General features: G+C 54.1%; 1 protein-coding gene across 1 annotated transcript in view; it reads left to right on the plus strand.

The window, feature by feature from the left end:
* The window catches only part of COL23A1 (collagen type XXIII alpha 1 chain), a 282,364-nt gene that overhangs the window by 231,850 nt on the left and 27,630 nt on the right, over nt 1-22,884 (plus strand). The window contains exons 4-5 of the mRNA XM_040973788.1: nt 12,898-12,905; nt 14,182-14,208. Of these exons, the coding sequence (XP_040829722.1) occupies nt 12,898-12,905; nt 14,182-14,208 (35 nt within the window). The remainder of the gene's footprint in view (nt 1-12,897; nt 12,906-14,181; nt 14,209-22,884) is intronic.

Here is a 22,884-nt window from a genome sequence, read left to right on the forward strand (position 1 = left end):
GAATTGCTGCCACTCTCACCACTCCAAGCACGATGAGGTCTTTGGAGGATCCACTGATTGACATAGTCCATCATAGAGTCTCCGTTTGTCCAGTATTTTCATTGCCAACATATAGCTGAGGTGGTTGATTGACTTGTTCTGTCCTCTGTCGTTTGATGGTTAGGGTTCTGAGTCTGAAAGCTCGATTGGAGGGATCCCCAAAGAAACTTTGTCTGAGGTGTTCCCAGACCAGATCAGGGCCAGGCACAGTCCATTGCCCCGATCAGCTGGTGGTTGTAGTTGCTGGGTTGGTTCTGTTTCCATCCCTGTCTTCCACTGGAACCAATGGGTGTTTGCAGTCCAGCCTGGTTCTGCCCAGCACATACTCGGCCCTCACATAAACCAGTGGGAGCTGCAGCCCAGTTGGAACAACCCGCAATAACCCCAACCAGGCTCACCCCCTACCCTGGTTTGCCAGTATGTGTGGCAGACTAGTCCAGTCTGTCCCACATCCCCTTCTGCTCTCATACATGTCAATGGGTATTAAAACCTTGTTCCATCTAACCAGCTCAACTGTCCAGCCTTCACGGATGTTGTTGGGTGTCTGTCTAGCCACCCTAGCCCCTGTCCTAGTTTTTGTGTCCTCCCATGGTGCGTGGTAACCCAAGAGGGAGGAGCCCACTCTTTCCCTCCCAGGCCTCTCCCACTCCCAGATTATGCACTCTCCAGGTAGTTCTGTGATTTAACTTGACCTTTTGGCTAAGATCAAGTGTAGTATCTATTCTTATCAACATCAGACTTTTAAAGGAAGGTTGTCACCTAGGCATGCAGGGAGGAGGGGCTTGAGCCATTTACAGCTCAACAGCAATTTACAGTTCCCCAAAGCACAGCTAGTTCCTCTAGCAGGCTCTTTAGCTAAACCTGTGAACCAGGATGTGTCCTGCTGGCTCATCTCATCAATTGCCCCTGGTGCCTTCGGGGGTGGGATTCAACTGGCTCTGTCTCCCACAACAGCAAAGATTCAGAATGTCCTTCTACACTCGTGTCATACTTAGAAATCATTTTCATAGACCTAGTTATAAGAAGAGGTGAAACGGGAATAAATATCTGTGACCTTGAATTAGGATATGATTTCTTGAGCGTAACACCCAAAGCACAAGTGGCAAGAGACAAGATGGAGAAGCTCGTTTTTACAGGAAGGAATTTCTTATACAGGTTCAACAAATAGGTGTGGACTGTCCGAACAGTCAGGAGAACTTCAAGACGGAGGCTTGTGACCTGCAAAACAGAGAGGAAGTGGAATGAGGAAAAACAAAAGTCCCCAAGATAGGACATAGTGCACCAGCACAGCAGGCGTCCCAGAACTGCTGACAAATGAAAACCTACAAGTCCAGGGAACCTCGTGAACTAATATAATCATAAAGAGAAGGAGAGGCAGACACGTCCCAGCTTAAAAAAAAAATTTAAAAACCCCTGCCAATCAAGGACAAAGAGAAAAAAGTAACTCATCCATACAAGGGATTTTTAGAGAGCCCAGCCTTGAGGTACAGCAGATAGAGCGAAACCCGACGTTGGCTCCAGTTCAAGTCCCAACAGCCACAGTTCCAATCCAGCTCCTGCTGATGTGCCTGGGTAAAGCAGTGGGGAATGGCTCAGGTAGCCTGTCCCCATGTGGAAGAACTGGATGAAGTTCCTGACTCCTGGCTTCAGAACCAGCCACTGTAAACACTTGGCCATAAACAAGCACATGAAAGATTCTCTTTCTCTCTCTTTATCTGTCTCTCATTCTCTCTCAGTAACTCCAACTTATAATCTTCTAAAAAGATAACTAAGGCCCAGCAAGGTAACCTAGTGGCTAAAGTCCCCACCTTGCATGTGCCAGAATCCCATATGGACATCGGTTCCTGTCCGGCTGCTCCACTTCCCATCCAGCTCCCTGCCTGCGGCCTGGGAAGGCAGTGGAGGACGGCCCAAAGCTTTGGGATCCTGCACCCACATGGGAGACCTCCCATCACAGCCCAAATCCTCAAGGCCCGTGTGGAAGCTCCTGGCTTTGGAGCAGCTCAGCTCTGGCCTTTGCGGCCTCTTGGAGAGTGAACCAGCAGACCACAAATCTTTCTCTCTGTCTCTCCTTCTCTCTATAAATCTTTCTAATAAAAATAAATAAATAGTTGAAAAAAAAAACTAGCCAAGGGAACCTCAGTAAGATTAATAGAAGTAATATAGCCCAGAAAGCAGGAAGTTGATGTGACACATTCAAAGGCTGAAAAACTGTGTCAACTGAGAAGCTTAAATGCAGTGAAACTACCTCCCCAAATGAGAGAAAGTGGACAGGTATTTGGCATCATAATTGAGATGCCACCTGGGGTGCAGGCAGCCGCTTTACGTGCTCTAACTTCCTGCTAGTACTGTACCCTAGGAGGCAGGGATGGTGCCACAGGCAGCAGGTTCCTGCAGCTCCACAGGGGAGACCCTGACTGAGCTCCTGGCTCAGGGTGTGCCAGGTGCAACCCCTTTTGTGGGCAGTGGGAGAGTAGCCAGCAAATGAGATTTTCTCTCTGTCTCTCTCTCTCTTTCTCTCCTTTTCTACCGCCCACTATGAAATAAATGTATTAAAATTGAGACATTAATATTATTAATTTGAACATCAGACAGAATGATCCACTATCTGCTGGTTCACCCCTACCTCCTGCCCCCAATGGCCTCAGTGGCCAGGGCTGGGCCAAACCAGAGCCGAGAGCCAGGGACTCTATTCCCGTCTCCTACATGAGTGGCAGCGGCCCAAGCAGTCGGGCCACCTGGGCCACCCTCCACTGCTTTCCCGGGCACCTCAGCAGGGAGCTGGAACTGAAACCAGAATGGAAATGCGGGTATCACAGGCCATAGCTTAACCACATCACCAGTCCAACTGTGCCATCTTGATAAGGGATCTAAGCATCCATGAATTTTTGCATCCTTGGGGGATCCTGGAGTCGATCCCTCATGGATGCCAAGCTATACTCGGGTGACTTGATGGCATGTTCTCTCCCAACACCACTGGCCACCCTACAGTGTCTGAGCAGGGTAATGACCTGACAGTCTGTGTGCTGGGCTGGTGCTGAGGGTGAGATACGGCTGCGTCCCAAAAGCTCCCATCAAGGCCCAAATCCCCAAGGCCCAGCTGGGGTGTTACCGTCATGGTTAGGGCTGCAGTGTGAGACCAACAGCAAGACTCCACCAGAGGGTTTCCCTGCTCCCTGAGATCCAAGAGCAGGTGTGTGTGTGTGTGTGTGTGCCCGCACGCGCCCGCGCATACAGGGACACAGAACTGTTGTAACCCCAGCCAACACACGCTTTTTGGAGCCCCCGCCATTCTAGTGCTGTGCTGGACACTTTAAAACCTCGTGTACCTCTCTTGATGCAGAAAAACAAGGGTGGTTGCCCCCTATTTTTCACGGGAGCTAGCTTCTAACTCAGCCCCCCACCCCCCGCTCACTCACTCACTGTTGCCTCTGAACTTGCCAACCTCTAAGCCAAATTCCAGCTGCTTGAGAACTTGGGTTAAAAACCCTTGAACAGCTCAAGTGCTTGGGTCCTTACTGCCCACATGGAGACCCTGGCTGAGTTCCAGACTCCTGGCTTCAGCCAGGCCGAGCATTTGCAGAGCGGCCCAGCAGACGAAGGAGCACTCTCTGTGCCTTTACTTTTCAAATAAGACAGAAACGGGCAATGTTGTAAAAGCCCTTTGTCTGGGCTGAGATTTTAACCTAGTGGCTAAAATTCCAATGAAGACAGCGTGTGTCGGCTCAGGGTACCTGTGTGCCCGCCTGGCTCTCCCTCCTGAATCCAGCTTCCTAGGAGGCTCCTGTCCCACAGCGCACATGGCAGACCCGGATAGATTAAGTAGGCATTTGGGAAGTGAATCAGAGTGGGAACGCTCTCTGTGTCCCTTCGATTGTGAAGCCTTCTACAGAAAGGCCCTGAGAAGCTGGACTGCGTGGAGCAGCAGCTCACCTGAGCTGGCTAAGGGTTCAGGCAGCAGCAGCAACAGAGCAGGTACAGGCACAGGGCAGCGAGATGGCAGCTGTGGGCCTGTGAGCCGGGTTGGCAACCAAGGCAGGCCCTTACCCCCCTCCCGTTGCCAGGCCGCTACTGGCCATACAATCCTCATTTGCTTTTCCAGCACACACCAAACACACACAGAGCCACTCAGAGTCGCTGGTGATTTCTGAGTCCCATCTTCTGCCAATATGCACACACCGCATGCCCACCCAGGTGCTCTGCCCCAGCCCCCCAGGGGGCAGTAGCAATGGCTCCCAGCCTAAGAAGAGCTGTCAGGCCAGACCCATTGGGTCAAAGAAGCCAACAGGAGTCAACCGTGCCCTCCACTTCTCAGATCCACTCTGCTTGTTTCCTTAGGCGTCTGGTTCCTTAATCACTCCCACGTGCTGGTGCCTGGAGCGTGTGTTTGAAAGCCAAGCACAGAAATGCAGAGTCCACAAAAAGCACTCGTGGGGTCAGCCATGGTGGGGCCACAGTGAGACCACCTGCCATCAGCAGTGGGCCCCGTGGGGAGACGACTCTACAGTCACCTGTGGGCGCTGGGGTGGGGGGGAAGGTCCACCCTGCAGTCAGCCATGGCCCCGTGGGGTGACCACCCTGCAGCAGGCCTCACTTCCTAAGCAGGAATGCACCCTTCAACCTTGGGTGCCCAACTGGCTCCAGGTCACAGAGTCCAGATTCTGAGGGGGTGGCAGTGCAGCACAGATCTTGGTATGCATGGTGAGTGTAGAAGGCGCTGGGCGGGGAAGGGTTCCTGCCTGTCTGTCCCTTGCCTGTTCGGCGCATGTGCACCAAGCGTTGGGGCTGGCAGGGAGGCAGTATCCGGGCCACTGCTCTGCTGGTGGGCTGAGACATCAACACTCAACTGGATTTGAAAAAAAAATCATTTATTTGAAAGACAGAGAGAATGAGAGAGATCTTCCATCTTCAAATTCCATCTTGCAACAGCCAGGGCTTGAATAAGTTGAAGCCAGAAGCCAGGAGCTTCATCTGGGTCTCCCATGAGGATGGCAGGGGACAAACTCGGGCCTTCTGCTGCCTTCCCAGGCACCTGAGCAGGGAGTTGATCAGAAGCAGAGAGGTCAGGACTCAAAGCAGCATTCTGCCATGGTGTGCTGGTATCACAGGTGGCAGCTTAGCCAACAATGCCACAATGCCGGCCCTCAGCACTGGAGGGCATAGAATCACTATAGATTGTTACAAGTGCCTGGCAGGAAATAACCAGCAAGGAACGACAGAATCCGGTGACACGGGGAGAGGGGACATCTTCAATGGCAGTGATGCTGAAGCCATGCCCTACAGGCCATGGAACAGTCCATGGCACTTAGGGAACAGGGAGAGATGAGGGCAGCAGACAGCAGTGACAAGGGCAGCCAGGATGGCTGAGGCCTGGCCCACAGGAGAGCTATGCAGGAGCTGAATTTTGTTCTTCGAGCCCCAAGAAGCTCTGAGACAGTGCCTCTGGCTGGTGGGATTGGGTGCCAGGGAGATACAGGTCAGTTAGAAACTGGGGCCCTGGTGCAGCACAAAGCAGTGATCACCTGGGACCCTGGTGCTGGAGGGTAGGTGGCTTGCCCTCCAGTGTTTGGGAGCCACGCAGAAGGGCTGCATGGGGCCAGCAGCCATGGGGTCAGACTCCGAGACGCTGCCATCCCCTCAGCCTGCCTTCCGCAGCTCATGGGTGCTGCTGAGTTCAGGGTGCCATGGAGTTGCTTCTGTGCCGGCCCCTTCCTGGTTGGTGACCTCCGATGTGCCACACGGCTCCTGAGAACCTAGGAGGAAGGTCAGAACGTGTGACAGGGCTTTCTCCCAGTCTGGCTTCTCTCTGTCCCCCTGCACTGGACTCAAGGTCAGATTTCCTGCACCCTGCCTAAATCAGCAAAAGGCCCTCGGGTACACACAGTGAGAGCGCAGCAGGGGTTAAGTGAGGTGGCACAAGGCAGTGCAGGGCAGGTCACAGACCACAGCAAGTGCTGGGTAGATGGGCAGGAATCCCTTGTTTTCCTTTCAGGGTTTATTTTTTTAATTTCCTCTCTATAGAATTTCTTCTTAAATTTTTTTGTATTTATTATTATTATCATTTTATGATGCAATTCCATAGGCTCCTGGTATTTCCCTTGTCCCTCCCCAAGTTCCCTCCTCCCTCCACTGGGTTCCCTCTGTCATTACTATAGTATCGTTCTTCATATGTCCATCATTGCGGGCATGGATGATGGCAGAGAGTCCAGCATCCTATTGTCAAGATATAAGCACACAGTTTCATTGTAAGTCCATCTTTGTCTGGAAGTAGAGATGCATACTGCATTGTATCCTCACATCTGGATGTTAGTCTCCATTTCACAGCTACTGTACATCCCCTCAAATGAAAAGTCACAGTATAAAATCAACAATAGGAAGAAAAATAGACATTTACAATGCCATAAAGTTAAATGACATGTTACTAGATATGACAGTCTCCATTGCACGGTTATTATACATTCCCTTAAACAAAAAGACACAAAACAAAATCAACAACAGGGAGAAAAAAGAAATTAACAACACCATGAAGTTAAATAACATGCTACCGAATGACTAATGTGTTGCTGAAGAAATAAAAAAGAAAATCAGGGCCCGGCGCGGTGGCGCAAGTGGTTAAAGGTCCTCGCCCTGCACGCCTGGGACCCCATATGGGCGCCGGTTCTAATCCCGGCAGCCCCGCTTCCCTTCCAGCTCCCTGCCTGTGGCCCGGGAAAGCAGTTGAGGACGGCCCAAAGCTTTGGGAACCTGCACCCGCGTGGGAGACCCGGAAGAGGCTCCTGGCTTCGGATCGGCATAGTATCGGCCCGTTGAGCTCACTTGGGGAGTGAATCATCGGACGGAAGATCTTCCTCTATGTCTCTCCTCTCTGTATATCCGCCTTTCCAATGAAAAAAATAATAAAAATAAATCTTTAAAAAAAAAAAAGAAAAAGAAAATCAAGAACCTTCTTGAAGAAAATGATGCTACTGTATGATCTATGAGTCATTGAAGAATTTAATCAGAAGAAACTGCTTTGAAGAGATGAAACTAACAAAAACAAAAAATCAAAATCCATGAGATATAGTTTCTGTTTTTTAATCCAGTCTACTAATCTACGATGTTTGATTGAGCTTAAGCCATTTGCATTCAGGGTTAATATGTATGGGTGGTACTTTGGTCCTGTCATTTTAGCAATGGGTTGTTCATAGATTTAGTCTTCTGTTGTCATTTTACTGGGATGTTCTTCCCGTTTGCCTTTGGTTTTGTTGGGTGCTATTTCTCTTCTCTGTCAAGAGGACATCTTTGAGTATCATTTGTAGGGCAGGTTTGGAAGAGGCAAATTCTTTTAACTGTTCTTTACTCTGGAAGAATTTTATTTTATTTTCAAAGACAAAGGAAAGCTTTACTGGATATGTTATCCTGGGCCAACAATTTTTTTCTTTTAGAATCTGGAATATGTCACTCCATTCTCTTCTTGCCTGTAGAGTTTCCTGTGAGAGGTCTCCTGTGAGTTTAATTGGGATTCCTTTACATGTCAGTTGATTTTTTTCATGTGCGCAATTAAGGATCTTTTCCAAATGTTCGATTAAACAGAGCTTAATTATCATGTGCCGTGGTGAAGATCGCTTTTGATCAAGCCTGTTGGGAGTTCTGTGCCCTTCCTGGATCTTGTTTCCCAATTCTTTCTCCAGATAAGGGAAATTTTCCTTTATTATTTCATTAAATACATTTGCAAACTCGGTTTCTCTTACTGCACCTTCTGGGACTCCCATAACTCTTATATTTGGCCTCTTAATAGTGTCTTTCAATTCTTGAATACTTTTTTTGGCCTGATCTAGCTCTGCTTCCAGCTTTTTGTTTGTTTACCCCCGATGACAGGAAATATCTTCCAATTCCTAGATTCTTTCTTCTGCTTCCTTTATTCTATTTTGGAGACTCTCCACTGTACTTTTAATTTGCTCTACTGTGTTCTTAATTTCTGATGTATCAGCCTTGATTTGCTTTATTGCTGCTATTTGCTGTTTAACGTATCCCTTAATTACTTTGAACTCTTGTATGTGTTTCTCATTTTTGATCAGAAGCTTTAAAATGAGTTTTCTGAATTCTGTGTCCCCCATTTTCTCTTCCTCTGCTAATTCTGAGGTTGGCATAGGATTTTGCTCCTTTGCAGGGGAGTTTTCAGTAACACTCATTGTGCCTCTGTCTCTTCTTTTGCTCTTGATCATTGTACTTCTGGTTAGCAGAGTCTTCTCCTCGGGGCAGGTTTCTATGCTGTGTCACCCACAGGTCTACTGTTCGATTTTACTTATTGCAGTTGGTACCCAGCTCTTTGCTTGCAGCCACTTGTGCCACAACCTCCAGCGAGTTCCAGGTCTGGGTTCTTATGTCAGATTTCCACTGTGGTCTCCACAGCCCCAGCTCCTGGCTCACCAATCTCCACCTCCTGTGATACTGTGCTGAGGTTACACTGTTGTCTCTGCAACCTTTCTCCCACTTCCGGTTGGAGCAGGTCCCAGGATTAGGGAGACCAGGTGTCCTATATAGCTAAGTTGTTGGTGGTGCTGATCTTTCCAGAACATGTTGGTCATTATGTCTGAGGGCTACATGGACCTATTTTGACCCATATGATGCCACAGTCGGTTTTATTTTCCAGTGCAACCAGTGCAATGCACTGAACTCAGTGAGTTCTTGCAAGCTCAGCACATGCGCAGTTCACTGTTGTCCCTGCAGTCCTAAAACTTTTGCCACACCGTACAAAATGGCGCCTGACATACCATTCCTGGAGTTCTTGATCTGCTGGCCGTCAGGTCTGAGGGCTACCCAGACTTGTCTTGAGTGGAACCTATAGAATGCCACGTTGTTGCAGTTCACTGAGTCAGAAATGAGTTCGCTGCCAGCTCAGCACATGCTCAGTCCTTTCCCTTGCCCTTGCCTCATTATGCAAAATGGTACCCAATTCAGCTCTAGGGAGCTGACCGGGCTGTGAAATCCACCCTGTTCTCGCACTGTCCATCTGGGATCTGCCGCTCTGTCTCTGCTCCTGGTCAAATCAAACAGACCAACAGGATGGACAGTTCTTTGTCTGGGTTCACCTCCCAAGCTCCCAGTGAAAGTCCCTTCCCACCTGGTTGCTGGTGGAGTCCTGGCTGCTGGTGGAGTTCAGATTGCCGCTAGCTGAATGCCACTGGAGTATCAGTCATTGCAACACCACACCGTTGTGTCCGCTGCTTTCCTGTGTCTGTCAGTCTCCAGGTACCCCTCTGCTGTTGTTCTGTCCTCTCCTGTTTCCTGGAATGTGTCCTCTCTGCCTCATCCTGATCAAATGTTTCTCCACCCATTTAAATGAGTCCTTACCCTATTCTGCCATCTTGATTCCCCCCCTTCAGATTTTAATACATTCTTTTATATAATTAGTACATGGTAACTACATCTTTATGAGTTCGGTGAGATATTTTGATGCACAGATACAAAATGTATCATGATCTAATCAGAGTAATTGATGCAGCCCTCACCTCAAACACTTAGCAGGTCTGTAGGTTAGCAATGTTTAGCTGCTTAGACAGAAACCACAGACTGTTGTAGGCTCACCCTGTTGTGCTGCAGCTCTGGGATGACCCTCCCGTGGAACCATGAGCCAGGATATCCACAGGATCTCACCCTAGCCTCCTCTGTGAGCTTGGCCTGCTCCCAGCTGCCACCTCTCCATCTTGTGGTCTTGCTGGACCCTCATCATCACCAAGAAATGATTGCAGCACCCAGGAAATCTCAGCTCCCACCTTTTGTTCCACCACTTCGCCCCTCACCCCCTCCAATGGGAAACCCAGTGACCTCATCCCGCTCTCAGTGGGTAAAGCTGCACCCCTCTTAAACCTCGTCCCACATCCCCCTGAACAGCTGAACCCCAGACCACCGACCCCAGCACCACCAGGACCTCCCTGTTGCCTGGCTGTAAGGCTGTGATACCAGCCCCTCCATCTGCCTCCTCTTTTCCTGGATGAGTGGGGCCATCAGCAGAGACCTTCCACAGCCTCCAGACACTCACCCAGTAGCACCTGTCCTGCCGAGCTCCTGTCCACAACACCCCACAAAGTCACTCAGCCTGGCCTTGCCAAGGCAACCCCAGGCATGACCTGAAATTCGATCAATCTACAGCAGGCTGGTTCCTAAGCTTTGATAACATTGCATAGCCAGCCTGAATGACTGTTGACAGAAAAATGATCCCCATCCCTGTCAGAAACACTCTTCTCTGGACCCCCAATCCCTGGAGCGGCCTCTCTGACCCTGTGCTGCCCTAGTAATGGCTCTCCCCAATGCCCATGTTCCCCTCTTTCAAGCTGGCTCCAAAGCCATGGCTGCATCTGCTCCATGGTGGCCCTCTGCCTCCCTCCCCGACCCATCTCCCAAGCAGGTGAGCACACCCTCTCCTCCACTCTCTCCACTTCCTTCTTTCCTCTCCCTGACCCTAGCCTCCCCATACTCCATGTGGGTACCCAGATGAACTCCTGACTCCTGCAACCATGGAGGCACCACAACAGCCCCCAGCCCTGCCCTCGATGGGTCGCACCCACATGGTGGTGGCCCTCCCCGACTCCTCACGCGGCCATCATGGACTTCTCCTGACACCACCCGCAGAATCAACCCAGACTCCCACCACCTGCACTGCTGGTCACCTCTCCCCACCATTGGCTCTGGGTTTGACCCTCACCATATCATCATCAGCCACACATCCTGGTCACATAACTGCTTAGGGGTGGACCAGCTACGGGCAGAGGGCCTGGATGAGCTGCTGTGGGCGCTCATCTGTGGAGTCGAGGTCAAGTGCGCGGTCTGGACAGAGTGCCTGGGATCCAAATTCGGTGTGTGTGAGTGGGACTCTGGGAAAGAGAGAACACTACACATGACCTCCTGGGGGGAGACACAGTGAGGTGGGGGGGGGCCCTTGGGAGTGCACTTGATGTACATGCGGGGCTTGCTGACTCAGGCAGGTCGGAGTAGGGACGTGGAAGCGCAGACAAAAGCGTAGATGAGGTGGATTCAGGCACACTGACATCCAAAACCAATGCCAGGTTCGTCTGGTGGCTTTTGTGCTCTTGGTGAGCTAGGAAGCAAGGACGGCAGCTGACAGTGAGGCGTTACTAACTCCCAGCTCTGCCAAGACTGTCGTCTAGACTTGAGGAAGCCGCAGCCTCTGGTTCTCATTCTTGGGTCTTGCATATGAGTTTTTCAAGCCAAAACCTTGGTCATCTCTCACCTGTTCCCGCCATCAATCAGCCCGGGATCCCCGTCTACTCCTTGCTCTCACTCCTGCATCCCCACTGCCAGCACCTTCAGGAAGACCCTCGCAGTACACCTGGCCCCCCCTCACACCACTCCTCCATGCAGAACCCCCTGGGACTCCATGCCGTCGCCAGCCTGTGACGCAGGACCAGGCCTGCATCTAGCTGGGCCCCCCCACCGGCCTTCCCTTCACATCTGAGCCCTCAAGAGCCCCAAGTCCTGGTGTGTCCGCAGTTCTTCCATTTCTGCAGGGACCCCCTCTCCCCTTCTTCACCTAAGTCACCACTCTCCCTCCGGTCTCAGTCCAGCCTCCCTGGCTCAGTTCCCAGAGCTGCCTGTTCCTCCCCGTGACAGCTTCCTTCAGGGGGCGTCTGCTTGGTGTACAGTCTGCAAGGCAACGACCCTACCTCCCATTCTCATTGCTGGGTCTCATTGCTCATCTCTCCCATGCCTCCTGGCCCCAGAATGCCTGTTGTGGCACCACCTGCTGCAGCCGCTTCCCCGTGCCCGTCTCAGCCTCCAGATGGAGTGGGCTGTCCTGGTGTGGAACGTACCTAAGGACTTGGGAGTCGGGAGATCTCCTTCCAGGGTGCATTGCCACCCTCACCCCCTCCAGTTGGTCTCAGCTTCTTTTAGGGGATTGGCTCCAGGACCCCTGAGTATACCCAAACCCACAGATGCCCAAGTCCCGTGCGTAGCACAGCACGTAGCACCTGAAATTGTCTCCAGATCGCTTACAACACTAATACTGTCACTGCCACGTGGTCCTCACACCGTGTGCAGGGAGCTCATGTCCAGGGGCAGGCACAGGTTTTTGACTGAGCCTGTGTAGAGTGTGGCTGTGGGCCATTCGCCGCCCTCTGTGTTAGCATGCAGAAATGGCCACTGCTCCTCTCAGGAAGATCCCTGGGAAGGTCAAGGGCAAACCGGAAGCAAGGGCTCTCAGGGATTCTTACCGTTCTCCCCAACCCTCGGGTGGTGCGGTGCAGGCCCCGTGTTCTGTGGCTCTGACCCACTTCCAGACTGCCCCACACACATCAACCCCGGACAGGCCCATGGAGAACCCTCGCTTCCATCCTTCCTTGTGTAGAAGACACCCCGCCCCCTCCCCAAGCCTTGATCTTCTAGCAGGAACCCAGCGTGGGTGAGCGCCAGGCAGGCAGCCTTACGCATGCCCAAACCACTCCCCATGGGCGCTGTCATTCCCACCACAGCACTGCCAGGCTCTCCGAGGGCCCAGAGCCTCTCCTGGCCCTGCCACGCGGCCTTAAGGCTGGGGCTGTGCTAGGACCCAGGGACCCTCCTGGCTCTGCCACGCGGCCTTCAGGCAGCTGAGGCTGTGCTGGGACCTGGGGGCCCTCCTGGCCCTGCCATGCAACTGAGGCTGTGCTGGGACCCGGGGGCCCTCCTGGCCCTGCCACGCGGCCTTCGGGCACAGGCTGTGCTGGGACCCGGGGGCCCTCCTGGCCCTGCCATGCAGCTGAGGCTGTGCTGGGACCCGGGGGCCCTCCTGGCTCTGCCATGCAGCTGAGGCTGTGCTGGGGTTGGACAAAGGGTCGCTGTGTCCGTGCTGACTGTGGCTTCTCTGCTTGTGTTTTGCAGGTCCTCCAGTAAGTGTCCGGGATGTGCACTCTGCTCCTGACAGATAAGACATTAGGTTCTGTCCCCGTAGCATGTCCATGCAAGTGGCTTTTGGTGAGAGAGGCAGGCCTTTTTAAAATAGAGAACCCTCAGCCAAGGCAACGTCCACATCATTTTTGATTGGCAGGTGGAGGCAGGTGCAGAATGCCTGACCACCTCCCGGGGCCCTTTTCCTTCCTCGGGCGCTGGCACAAGCCCACCTGTGGCTGAGCCTGGAACAGACTGCAGGTGCACACACACACTTTCTTGGGGCACTGCAGGCTCCATCTCTGTCCGGGCTCTGGTATCAGGCTGGGACTGCAGGGACAATCCCACATCCGAGAATCAGTCTCTTTCTCCGTGAGAACCCATTTCGTTTGTTCCCCAGGCTGGTGAGAAGCTTGTGGCACTGTAGGGAAATGCCACCGTGCTCACGAGGGGGTGAGAACCCCAGGCCCCAGAAGCAGCCCTAGACACAGGTTGGCAGGGGCCCTTTGGCTCCCAGGGGTGCAGGCGGTGTCTGCCTAGGCTTCCCCGGGGCAGCTTTCCACGCCCCAGTGAACCCACCCAACAAGCGCTTGGCCTGCCCACGGCCACGCCTTTCCCGTGAGCCTTTGGCTTCTGCCTGCATTTGCTGTGATGGCTTTGGGCTTCTGCAAACACGTAGCCCCACCCTAAGCCGCTGGCACGGAGGTCTTCCCAGATGCCCCCCCAACCCTAGCAGAGAACTAAGGGGCGGCGAGTTGTGGGTGCAGGGCAGTTGTCGGTTTGTTTTATGCGTGTGTGTGGGTTTTTTGCTTTAAACTAGGTTGTTCAAATAGTTGATGTTTTATACGCGGAATTTCTCAACCTGTGACCTGCACAGGGCCTGAAGGGGAGATTGAGGTCCGTGTCAGGATAGGAGGCTCCTGTGGCATAAACGTGCCCTTTCCCAGCTCCCCCATTCCAGGGACAACTGGAGGGGCTGAGTCCCCTCACCCCGAGGCCTCTCTGCTGGCCCCACTCCACAATGTTGTAGGTTCCTGGTCCAGTCACAGCGGCTGTGTGACACTGCCCTCCCCATGTCTCCGTGGTGTTCAAACCCAATGCCCCAGCTAATGTGGAATAGGGTGACCCTCATAAGTGTGTACTTGGGTGGCCCCGAAGACGCCCATGGCTGGTGGTCCTCCAGACCCCCGAAGGAGCCAGCCCCCAGCGGCCTCTGAGCAGGGCCGAGTTCCGGATGCTGCCGAAAGCCGATGATTAACGCCGCATTAATCACCACAGGGCCAGTCGGGACGAGATGGCTACCCGGTAACTTGTCATTTATTTATTATTATTATTATTATTATTATTATTATTATTATTCTCTTTACTCTCTTCTGCCACCACTGTCCCTCTGAGCCTCTGCTCTCTGCCTCTTCCCCTCCGCTCTCGGGGCTGCTGGTCTCTGCCCAGCCCAGCCTGCTGAATCACTGCCCACGGACAGGAAGCTGCTCAGCTCCATGGCTGCCTTCGTGGAGTGGTCAGTTCTCAGCTCTATAACATTCCCACCTCATCAGAGGGAGTGTGTGGCCCCGCAGAGGTGGCGGTAACCTAAGGGTGGAACAGGCAAGTGTGGCTGGGTTCCAACAGCATCCGTCCAGACTTCGGGAAGGCCTGGAGGGCTCCTCCTGGAGGGGGCCTAGAAAGGCCCCATCCCAGGCAACGGGGAGACCCAGCTCAGATGGCAGCTGTGCCACCTGTCAGTTGGGTAACCCTAGCAAAGGTGCCTTCCATCCCTGAGCCTCCCATCCCAAACAGGGATTAAATGTGCCAGCTCTGCACAGAGTACAGACTCGGTCACAAGGCCATGGGGTGCATGCCCCTCATACCCAGAGTAGGCAGGCCTCTCACCAGGCTTTGTGTGAAGAAAGGACTAGAAGGAGATGGCCGTAACCCACTTCCACCCAGGGTCCCAGCAATATCGCCAGCCCCTCCTTCTGGCCAGCGAGGAGTCAGTCTGGGCAGCTGGCTCCCCTATAGCCGGCTTGAGCGGTGCAGCAGGACTGACTCCTGGCTGTCCCTCTTTACGATGGATCAGAGCCCAGGAAACCCATCCTAAGCGGGAGATGTGGCGGAAAACGCACTGGAGGCTCCGACCCACCGCATGCCCTGGAGAACATGGAGCCACCACCACCCTGCGTCCCCAGAGAGGATGGGATGGCCGGGTGCTGCCCAGGGAATCCCAAGTACCACTTGCACCCCAAGTGTACAATGCTGCTGTGCTGTGCGGAGTGGGAAGCTCGCAAGCACAGCTCATGGTTTCTCCCTTGAGCCCCTAGGAGACCCGGGCACCCCCTTTCCCAGCTGGGAGCCACAGAGAGGACCATGAGCTGCTAATGGGAGTCGTTTCTCTCAGATTCTCAGCTGCCAGGACCTGGCACGGGAGGAGTGGCCACAGCCACCGTGGCCTCAAACAGCAGGTCCACACCTGATGTGTTCAGGGCTAACAAGGCCCCTGGGGTCACCTGATCTGTGCCCTCCTGGTTCTAGGTCTGTCTGTCCTTTCTGCTTGCATAAGTTCATTAATAGCGCCCCTCTGATTAAAAGGGGAGCATGGTTATTGCCAAATATTAGAGAAGCAAAGTACAAGGAAGGGGGGGAAAAATCCATAATCCTCTACATAGTTTAGTGGGTTTTCTAAATCTTTCATATGCAACTTTGTATTTATTGCTATAAAAGCGGGATTGCAGGAGACATGCGGTGGGGTAGCATAAATATATCCTGAGACGTTTCCACATCTTTAAGAGTTCTCGTGGACTGTAATGGCTATATCATAATTGAACATGTGTGTATTGTACATATATGTGTGTATATATATATATATATAAATACACATGTTATAGGATTTAGCCAATGTCGAAGTTAGATTTGTCTCACCCTCGTGGTCAACCACCTGCACACTTGTTTCTGGAATTATCTCCCAGATAAGTGTGTGTTCGCATCGCTGCGCCAAAGGGCTGACACGTGCACACTGCGCTGGGCCTCCTGGTGTACACTGCCACCCAAGAAGATGTCCACGTCTACATTCCACCAGCAACATATGAACACTGGCTGTTTCCCCAGACCCTGACCGACTGCAGCCACACTCTTAAATGTATGCCAATACGACAAGTTCTTGAAATATGGTCGTGCCTGCCCAGACCTTGTCTTCCTTTAGGGTGTAGTTTCATTAGGAGGATTTTTAAAGAGGTTTGTGCGGTGCGTGGGCCTCACTTCCATTTATTGGTGAAGCTTGATATTGAAGGCTCAGAGCTTGAACAGCTCGCACATCCCAGGGGGTCTGAGGATGTGGCAGGTCAGAAGGAGTCACCAGCTTAGGGGGGACCTCTGATCCCAGGACACTGGGCTGCAGTGGCTGTGGGCACAGCGTTCTCCAGCTCTGGAGGGTATTCAGCGAGTGTTGGTAAGCGGATTCTGCCATCTCGTACACAGGAAGCTTGACATAGCTCAGCTCACCTGCGTGATGTCTGGCTGAGCAGTGGGTAATGCCAAGATGGGGCAGTCCAGGCTCAGTCTCTGCAGACTGGCATGGCCAAGCTGCCGTGAGACAGGGACTCCTTCCTTCCTGGTGGTGGCTGGGCAAGGAGCAAGGACGTATCTGGGAGACAAGGCTGGACCTCTGCAACACCTGGACATTTGCACAGAAAGCATCAAACTTTCTCATCAGTTCCTGTTTGCATGCAAGCGCGCCCTTTCCTTCTTTCTGTTTTGACTGTCTTGGTTCTTCACGTGGAATTTCCTGAATTTCTAGGTTGTTTTGCACATTCAGAAGGCAGTGACCACTTCTTGATGCAGTGGGGTGCGCTGTGTTGAGTGTACAGCTGGGGGGATTCATAGCTGTGATTGGATGAGACGATCAGAAGGCTTTGGGAGAGTCATTAGAACGGAGACAGAGCGGCAGACATGACCTAGCAATTCAGACACCTCTTAGGGTGCCGTGTCCCACAGCAGGGTGCCCGGGGTCAACGCCCAGCTTCCTACTGATGCAGACAGCTGACAGCTCAGCACTTGGGTCCCTAACACCCATTATAATAACTAACTAAATAAATAAATAAATCTATTTGTATTGGAAAAGCAGATTTACAGAAAGATCTTCCATTCGCTGGTTCACTCTCCAAATGGCCTCAGCAGCCAGAGCTAAGCTAATCCAAAACCAAGAGCCAAGAGCCTCTTCCCAATCTCCCACATAGGGGCAGGCTCCCCAGGCCATGCTTTCTCGCTCACCATGGGCTTAACCTTGGTGTCTCTCTCTCCTCCATGCACACACCAGAGCTCAGCGACACGCACAGTGACACCCAGACATCGTGTCTCCCTGCTGTCAACTCGGGGTTCCCCCTGTGTGTCCTCAGAGCTAGGCACCCAACTTTCTGGTTCACCACGTATGAAGGAGTGTGGGCTTCCTTGTGCCATACCTGCTCCTCTGGTAGCGTGAGGTTCCCCACGCAGTCAAGACCCTTGCTCTGGGCCCCGCGTGGGAGGAGTGACTAAAACTGCTTGGACCCCAGAGGTCTCCCACACAGCGACCTGTAGGGTGGTGGCGTTTGGAGACAGACAGCTCTCGTGTGCTGCTTCGCTTGGCCAGGCCAAAGCCAGGGTCCAGAACACAACCAAGGCCTCCCACTGGGGGGTACGAGGACAGTGACCTGGGACAGCACAATCCCCAGGAACTGTGGAGGGGCTCCAGGACCAGGAGTGGAACCCGGTGCCATGTGTCGTGGGAGGTGAATAGGAACAAGACAGGAAGGAGGGTGGGAACCATCCACACTGCACATTTACAGCCTGTGAGCACACACCACGTGACCCCACTGCGCACACACAGGCTGTGGGAACACGCCATGCCACCCCATTGCACACACACAGGCCATGGGAACACGCCATGCCACCCCATTGCACACACAGGCTATGGGAACACGCCATGCCACCCCATTGCACACACACAGGCTGTGGGAACACGCCATGCCACCCCATTGCACACACAGGCTATGGGAACACGCCATGCCACCCCATTGCACACACAGGCTGTGGGAACACGCCATGCCACCCCATTGCACACACAGGCTGTGGGCACACACCGTGCCCCACTGCACACACACAGGCCATGAGCACATGCCATGCCCACCCCACAGCACACACACAGGCTGTGGGAACACGCCATGCCACCCCATTGCACACACACAGGCCATGGGAACACGCCATGCCACCCCATTGCACACACATAGGCCATGGGAACACGCCATGCCACCCCATTGCACACACAGGCTGTAGGAACACGCCATGCCACCCCATTGCACACACAGGCTGTGGGAACACGCCATGCCACCCCATTGCACACACACAGGCCATGGGAACACGCCATGCCACCCCATTGCACACACACAGGCCATGGGAACACGCCATGCCACCCCATTGCACACACACAGGCCATGGGAACACGCCATGCCACCCCATTGCACACACAGGCTGTGGGAACACGCCATGCCACCCCATTGCACACACAGGCTGTGGGAACACGCCATGCCACCCCACTGCACACACACAGGCCATGAGCACATGCCATGCCACCCCATTGCACACACACAGGCCGTGGGAACACGCCATGCCACCCCATTGCACACACAGGCTGTGGGCACACACCATGCCCCACTGCACACACACAGGCCATGAGCACATGTCATGCCCACCCCACTGCACACACACAGGCTGTGGGAACACGCCATGCCACCCCATTGCACACACAGGCCATGAGCACATGTCATGCCCACCCCACTGCACACACACAGGCCGTGGGAACACGGAGTCAGGGGGTTGGGGGGATAGTTCTGTGATGCCCTAAGGAAGTCCAATCCAGAGTCGCACTGTGGGAGGTGCTGGGGCCCAGAGCTGAGCTCTCCCTGATCCCAGCACTGTGCAGGGGACCCATCCGCCCAAACCCCCAGGGGCTGCACACTCGCTCTGCGTGAATCGTGGACGAGTTGCAGCCAGGACCCTGGGGACAGCACCGGCCCTGGACAGCCGTGTGGTCTGTGAGCCTGAATCCCAACCTGGGACCAATTTTGCCATGAATGACTCAGTCGGGCTGTTTGGAATTAACTAAGTGAACGAAAGGGGCTCTGAGCACCAAGCCTACATGTGCTTCCTTATGCTCTCGTGGTTCAAAAACAGCTTTGATTGTAAAAGCGTAATTAGTTAAATGATTCATCCGTAATGTCCCCAGTGCATCTGGCTTTCAGATTTTAACATCCTCCATCTCGTTGCCGTGACCCCTGCAGCGCTGCCCCCGGTCCCATCCCCACCCCCAACTCCAGGCTAACAGGGATGGGATGAAAGCCAGCTTCCCAAGCCCCCAGGAACAGCCTCCAGCCAGAAACCTCAGGGACCCCTGGAAAGGGCCACCATGCCGCAGGCCCCAGGTCAGCAACCAAACAGCTGCCCCTTGAGGCAGACCCCTGGGTTTGGCCTGGCACCGTGTCCCCTGCTTCCCCATGAGTGGCCCCTGGTAGAGCAGTCCAGCCCCCGTCATGGGGGCTGAGCACTGGCCCTGGCCTTGAGCCCCAGGTGCTGGGTACACCTCCCCCAGGGAACGTCGCTTAGCAGACTGGCTGAATGGTGCCCTGCAGGTCCACGGTGGCGCCCTGTGGGCTGATGCATCCCCCACATCCGAGCAGCCTCACACTACTGTGTCACAGAGCTGCACAAGGGCACGGGGCCACGCTGGGGTCTTCCAAACAACGAGACTGGGGAAAAAGGCCAGGTGTGGGTAGGAGGCACTGCCTCCAGCTTCAGCAAGAATCAGGGCGCATACAAGAGGAAAGCACGGGCTCCAGGCTCTACAGGTTCTGTCACCTGCGGCGTGTCCTTACCTCCTGGATCTCTGGGCAGCCTCCAAGTCCAGAATCCTGGCCCATGCGCCCAGGCTGCGGCCCCAGTGCGGGAGTCTGCCTGCCAGCCTCCCACAGCTCCAGGGCGCCCTCTGGTGCCCCGCGTTCACATTCGGCCTTCTTCACGGGCGGTCACGCAGCAAACGCGTCCTGCGTCCCCAGCTGTGCGCTCAGGGGTCCCTGTGCCCCAGAGCCGCCAGTGGCCGAGAGAGAGAGAGAGAGAGAGACAGAGAGAGAGAGACAGAGAGAGAGAGAGACAGAGACAGAGACAGACAGAGAGACTCAGAACAGCACCACCCTCAGCCTCACTGCATCCCGCGGCCAGGAGCTGAGACCAGCCCGGCCCAGCAGGGAGGGAGGCGTGTGCTAGGGGAGCCACAGGGAGAATATAGCAGGGTGGAGCCTGCAGCCGTGTCCTGGAGTCGATAGCCTCCTGTGCTCTGTGGGGCTTCACCTCACGAAGGTGGACAGACAGGGATCTGCAGCATCACCCATCTGAATCACGACCCCTCTTCTGGGCCCCAGAAGTGCTCAACAAACCCATCTGTCCGTGCAGCAGGCAGTGAGCTCCCCGTCACTGGAGGTGTGCAAGCCAGGAACACATACCCACATAGGAGGAGTTAAGGTCTCCTAAGTGTGGGCCGTTCTACGCAAGCTCAGGACAGCACTAGCCCAGCTCAAAGGGCCCGCGGAAGGGGTCTGTGCCTTGGGCACCTAGGAGAGCAGAGGAGAGGAGGCGGGCCACGGAGCAGGGGGCCAGGGGAGTGGAGCATGCATCTAATGACTTTTGACCACAGCTCACTCCCGTCCCCTTCCTCAAAGCAGTGCCCCTGACCCCTGCCAGGCTGGAAGGGGGCGCGTGGGAGGCGTTGCGGCCCACTTTGCAAGATGGTGAGGCAGGAAGCACAGAGGCTCCGGCAGGAGGCTCTGGCTCAGGTCCCAAGAGGGCCTGACCTTGCCGAGCTACAGCCTCCTCATTTGTTCTTGTGGAAATGACAGTGGTGCCTGCCTCACGGGCTGTGGTCAGCGTCCTGTCCAAATAAGAAAATAAAAGGGCTGTACCCAATGCATTGCACATCAACTCCCCTGGCACCCACTGTGCAGGTATGGAGGGCAGGAGGCAGGGAGGCGGGTGGAGGCCAGCCCACGAAGGAGGCCACGTCCTGGGCGTCGCGGTGGGAGGCCAGGAGAGCCGGTTCAGAGCTGGACTGACTCGGACACACAGTGCTGCCTTGCCAGGGATGGCCAGCAGGGGGATGCGGCAATGCTGGCCCCTTCCACGGGAGGCCGGGATCCTGCCCGCTTAGCTTAAGCAGGAAAGCTGAAGTGACTGCTCGCCCACGTCCAAGGTCCATCACCCACAACAGTCCCGCGGGTTTGCAGGGCTGCCAGGTGCCTGCTCAGGACTGGACAAGGTTTTTTTTTTTTTTTCCTTTTTCAACGTATATCTTGTTTATTATATTTTGGTTTTTTTTTTTTTTTTACTTTATAGTCAAAAGCTTAAAAACCCTAGTAATAAAGAACTCAATGATAGAGAAAGAAGGCCACAGGAAGCAACAGGTGAGACAATGGTCAACGTCACTCACTAAGGCTGTAGTAGTAGAGACCCTATCCATTTGACAGCTATTTGGAGCCAAGTTTGACAAAGCACTGTATCCCCAGCCTAACCGCTGCAGACCTGTACGTGTGTGTGCGCGTGTCGTGTGCACGTGTATGTGTGTGTGTGTGGCTTCCCCATGCAGAGTCGCCTTTCTGAGCCTGCCTGCATTCACTCAACATGACGTCCTCCACTGGGAATAATCTTCCTTTCGTAGCTGGAGAATAATACCCCGCTGCGTGGCTACATGCACACGCCCTGTGTCCAGTCGCCTTGGCTGCTGTGGGCAGAGCGGCTGTCAGTGCGCTGGTTCAGGGGTCCGATGCAGTGCGCACCCCGCGGCTGTCAGTGCGCTGATTCAGGGGGTCCGATGCAGTGCGCACCCCGCGGCTGTCAGTGCGCTGGTTCAGGGGTCCGATGCAGTGCGCACCCCGCGGCTGTCAGTGCGCTGGTTCAGGGGTCCGATGCAGTGCGCACCCCGCGGCTGTCAGTGCGCTGGTTCAGGGGTCCGATGCAGTGCGCACCCCGCGGCTGTCAGTGCGCTGGTTCGGGTGTCGGATGCAGTGCGCACCCCGCGGCTGTCAGCGCGCTGGTTCAGGGGTCCGATGCAGTGCGCACCCCGCAGCTGTCAGCGCGCTGGTTCGGGTTTCCGATGCAATGCGCATCCCGCGGCTGTCAGTGCGCTGGTTCAGGGGTCTGATGCAGTGCGCACCCCGCGTACACCCAGCGGTGGGATTGCCGCCGCAGCAGACCTAGTTCTGATTTGTAAGGAATCTGCATGCTGCTCTCCGCAGTGGCTCGACTCGCATACGTACCCCTGTGTCCACAGCCTTGCCCACAGGCGTAAAACTCTGTCTCTGAGGTGTTAGCCATTCGGACAGGGGTGACATGATTCTCCCCGTGGTTGTGCTGATGGTCTGTGATCCTGATGGCCCGGGGTTCTGAGCACATTTTTTTTTTCATGGGTTCGGGTACCATTTGTATCCTTTCGGAGACCAGTCTGTTGAGGTGCTTTACCCGTTTGTTAACTGGCTTAGTTGCTTGCTGATTGTTAAGGTTCTGGTGTGGTCGACAAACACTTCTCTCCCGTTCCGTTGGAAGTCCCTGCAGAACTTCTGGCATTGATACAACCCCGCTTGGCTAGGGCTGCTTTGCTGCCCGCATGTTGGCGAGCTGACCCGCCGTCTTGGACTGTTTGTCCCACCTTTTGTTTTACTGGCTTCACAGTCTCAGATCTGGAATGCAGCTCTTGACTCCCCTCGAGTTGGTTTCGTACATAATGACACCTATATCCTGTTCTGTTGGTACCGTTTATTAAAAGTGCCGTCTTTTGCCGATGTGACCTCGGCATGTTGGTTGATTCGGTTCTGTGCCGTCTGTTCTGTTCCATTATTCTCCGTGCTGGCTTTCGTGCCCAGCTCATGCTGTTATCATTACTGCAGCTTTATAGTATGTTTTGAAGTCAGTGTT

The sequence above is a fragment of the Ochotona curzoniae genome, unplaced genomic scaffold, assembly GCF_017591425.1.
Source record: "Ochotona curzoniae isolate NIBS_2020 unplaced genomic scaffold, NIBS_Ocur_1.0 contig_1, whole genome shotgun sequence".
Classification (NCBI taxonomy): domain Eukaryota; kingdom Metazoa; phylum Chordata; class Mammalia; order Lagomorpha; family Ochotonidae; genus Ochotona; species Ochotona curzoniae.